Source organism: Cariama cristata, unplaced genomic scaffold (assembly GCF_000690535.1).
Source record: "Cariama cristata isolate BGI_N322 unplaced genomic scaffold, ASM69053v1 scaffold41019, whole genome shotgun sequence".
NCBI classification, from domain to species: domain Eukaryota; kingdom Metazoa; phylum Chordata; class Aves; order Cariamiformes; family Cariamidae; genus Cariama; species Cariama cristata.
Genome location: NW_009635972.1, coordinates 1 through 4,002, shown reverse-complemented (window position 1 = coordinate 4,002; position 4,002 = coordinate 1). Strand labels below are relative to the sequence as shown.

The 4,002-nt window shown below is 36.9% G+C and overlaps 1 protein-coding gene across 1 annotated transcript in view; it reads left to right on the top strand.

Annotated features, from left to right (window-relative positions):
* Positions 1–3,064, top strand: part of PIGK (phosphatidylinositol glycan anchor biosynthesis, class K) — a gene marked incomplete at its 5' end in the record, with an annotated part of 14,468 nt that extends 11,404 nt beyond the window's left edge. The window contains one exon of the mRNA XM_009707731.1: positions 2,879–3,064. Within this exon, the coding sequence (XP_009706033.1) occupies positions 2,879–3,055 (177 nt within the window). The remainder of the gene's footprint in view (positions 1–2,878) is intronic.
* Positions 3,065–4,002: the final 938 nt, after the last annotated feature.

Sequence of the window (4,002 nt, the reverse complement as noted above, 5' to 3'; positions counted from 1 at the left end):
CTGCAAAGAATGAGACATCTTTTTTCATAATCCACTCCACCTACTCCCCACCTGCTCCATCTGTGTTGCTAAGGGACAGCATAAAGCTGTGCAAATGACTGACTTCTGATTTGATCACAATTCCAAAGAAGTAAAGACTAAATTGAAATGTCATATGTTTGAACTTTTAAAATAAGATTCAAATTTCTAAATGAGATATGATTTTTCATAAAATAGCTAAAAATGTTATTAAGAAAAGTCAAGATAACAGAGTTCCCATTTTGGGGAATTGTTAACTTTATTTGAATAGTATCTTATTTTAAAAAAATAGAAAAAACCGACACATGAACAAATGTGTTTCATTTAGCCAGTGTTTGCCTTTTCTTTTTTTGTCAGAAGACCTCAGTTATTAGTGTTAGTCTGATGTGGTGTAGTTGCTTTGCAGTCCTCCTTTTCTCACAGCGGTACTGGATAGGTACATTTTTAATACAGAAGTCTTCATCTCGATGCCAATGCACATTTTGTTCAAGGTTCATCTCAACATCTTACGGGAGTAAATTGTTCTGGGACAGGTTAGAAATAGTTGGGTGCAGTATCAGTTTCCCACTTTCAGTGCTGATGCAGTTGTTTTGAGACATGTACACTCTTTTGAGAGCTTGGAAGAGAGACTTAATGGTATAACTGCAGCATGGATTTATGCATCAAATAGCAGGATTAAAACAAATACTTGGCTTTTATAGCTTACTACAGAGACTTAGGTTTTATGTTTGTGCCCTTAGTTGGAGCAGCGTTGAAGAAAATTGATTGCATTTTGGTGGAACTGAAACTTAAGAGGTTTTGTGTGCATTGACAAGTGGCTGTGTATGGGAAGCGTGATGCTGATGAGTAGTTCATTTTGCACTTCACAGGAAGGATAACAAAGATTTGATCTGCCCCTATCTTTTCTTTAGCAGCTGTGTGATACTCTGCCAACAAGAGAGCTGGGAATCATTAAAAAAGAGCTCAGTGGATATGTGTGCTTGTATGCTTTGGTTAAGGTAAAGGTGAAAGTGAGCTGAAATCCCTGGAGCAGCAGCCTAATGCTATATGCTTACAGGCTTAGACAGAAAACACAAGATATGAAAGAGAAACTGTAATGGAGCAGAAGGGAGGAGTGGGGAGAGAAAATGCTGTCCTCTATGAAGGAAGGCCAGGTAACATTGTTTCCTCTCTGGGAAACTTTTTAAATGTAGAGCTCTGTTGTCCTAAGAGAGGGAGCCACACAAACCCATGCATTTTGTGTCAGGCTGAGCACAGAATTTCTGCTAGGAAGTGTGGACTGAAGCTGACAGGTTTTGTCAGTCGTAGTCTGGGATAGTTGAGGTTGCATCTGCATTGAGCTAAGTAGGATCTGTGATTTTTGTCCTAGGAATGCAACCTTCTAGGAGCTGATGTAATTAGGCATATGAACTCTAGATCCAGTGACTGATGGACCTGTTTGTGAAAATTACTTGGAGAACTTAATCTTAAGGAAGATGAGCACCCATGTGGAGGGCACCCTTCATAGTCCTCTAAATTAATCTGTTCTCTTAAATTTTCTGTGTTGCTGGAATATACGAAGACTCACATAACCTACAGTGTTACTAGCTGGTCTGTGGGCTACCCATGAGACAGCTGAATGGACAGCAACATTTGCTCATGAAACTGTCCCAAGCACTGTAGAGCTAGCGCCTCTGTCTAGCAGAGTTGCGTGTGTAGCTCCTGTGTCTAGTAGGGTTCTGTATTTGGTTGTGAAGTGCCTTCTGATGACTGAGACAAGAACTCAGCTTTCCAGACTCATTGAGGAGGCTAGAGAGAGTGAGGCCTTGGGCTGCATTTCATGGAACTTTAAGCTATGTAGCATTATTAATAAAAATACAAACCAATTATTATGTATTATGTTACAGTAAGTGCATTACAAGATCCGTTGAAATAAGGAATCTCTCTCCATGGGAAATATTAGAGACTTTTGTGGCGAGTGTGGTAGGACTTGTGCAAAATGGCATTGTGTCCAAAATGCATTGGTTTTGCCTTGAATATCTGCTGGGTACATAACAATCTTGTTATTTAATAGGCATGTTGTCTCGTCAGATATTCTAACTGCTACAACAAATCTGTTACAGTTAGGTCCTCTTATTTTCTGCAAATGTACCTTTATACAGAATTGAGTCCACTGAAAACAGTTTGTTAGTGCTGTTTTTGTCTTCCAGATGTTGCAGTGTGTGCTGGATATAGGGGATCTGAAATGTAAACAAAATACATGGGTAAAATAAATAATAAGGTATATAGCTAATTTGTAGGTTTTACAGGATGTCTCTATGAACTTTAATGTACATAAACGACCTTTGATATTTGAAGATCCTAATTCTGTACTCATTTGCAGGCCATAAACTAGAAATAAGACTAAGAGTTTTTTCTTATTTTGGTTGAAATGACTTGCTTGCTTCTTTATGAAGCCTTTACTATTAGCTACTTATCAGGGCTTGTTTAATCTTACGTGCCTCACTTCGGTAAATATGAAGAATTTATACTCACTTGTGCTTTTTGGAAGGTTATAGCAATATTGCTGGATCTATATTCAGAAATACATTTGTGCATTTAATCAGTTAGATGTAATTGATTGTTTGCTTTCACAGAAGCATTTCTAAACTCAAATGGCACAATTGTGAGAACAGAGGTTTTCTGAAATGCATAATCAAGATGTTTATGCCTTTTCATGTTTTTGTTCAATCATTTTTTCAGCTGTGGAGCTTTTATTGAAATTAATGCAAGTTATGTGTGGCATTTATCTTTCTTTTTATAGCGATTTCATTTTGGAAGGTGTATGTAGAGACTGTTGATGAATGAGGGACAGGATATGATTGCCCGTCTTGGTTTTCAGTTTCAGGTCTGTCCAAAAAGTTTGTGCGTTTCCACACCTGGGCACCGAACTGATCTCTTTCAGCGAGACCCTCAAAATGTTCTGATAACAGACTTCTTTGGCAGTGTGAGAAAGGTGGAAATTACGACAGAGACAATTTCTTTGGACCATGACTTAGCTGGTTTTGCAAGCAAGTAAGTAGTCATTGTTTAGACTTGATTTGTATAGCTATGTGCCACAGAAACAAAGTAGTCGTATAAATGTCAAGGAAAGAATAACCCTGATTTCCTGTCATTTCTTAGAAAGAGTCAGGGAGTTAGTATGGACCTGCTACTGATGATGATGATAAAGTTGGGATTTATCAGCTGAAAACTTTGTTTAAAAATGCTCACTCCTTTATTCAGGCTTGTAAATAAATACTGCTAAAGACAAAGGTGTGGATGCCAACAACAGAAAGATTAGTCTAAAATTTTCTTTCTTCCTTAACATTTCTTCTTTAATGTGCAGAAGCATTTTGTTACTGTAAATTCCTGCTTGTAATAGTTTACTCCCTCAGATAAGCTCTGAGTATAAACCATCAGTTAGTTGTTTCATAACAGCTAACTTTGTAATAAATGCTTTCTTTCTGTTTTGTGAACTCTCTGGCTTTTGACATTAACTGTCCTGAGAATTTCTGTTGCTGAGATGCAGTGCTTCATTTGAATGAAATTACTGTTGCAAGTTCATTGATAGAAGTTGTAACAGGCCTTCCATTACTTTGTGGATGAAAAAAGAATTTTAAGTTTCTTTGTATTTTTGGTATTCTGTTGCCACCTATTGGGAACATGTAAAGAAAGATCTACTTGTTCTGTAGAGTTTATTTAGCATTGTACTTCCGTTTCTGTCACATTTTTTATGTTTCATGATACTGTCCTCTAGAAGGGGAAGAACAAGGATTGAAATAGTCTGCTCTACCAGGGATGAAATATTTTTCAACCCGTAAATTTATGTAAATTATTGTCTACCTTATTGTTTGCTCTTGCTCAAATCGAAGAACAAGATAGTGGATAGCAGTTTTATTAATTTTAAAGACAATGGTAACTCTGGTCCTCATAAATAAAAATATCCTACATGGTTTAGGGTATTTTAAATTAGTTATTATTTTA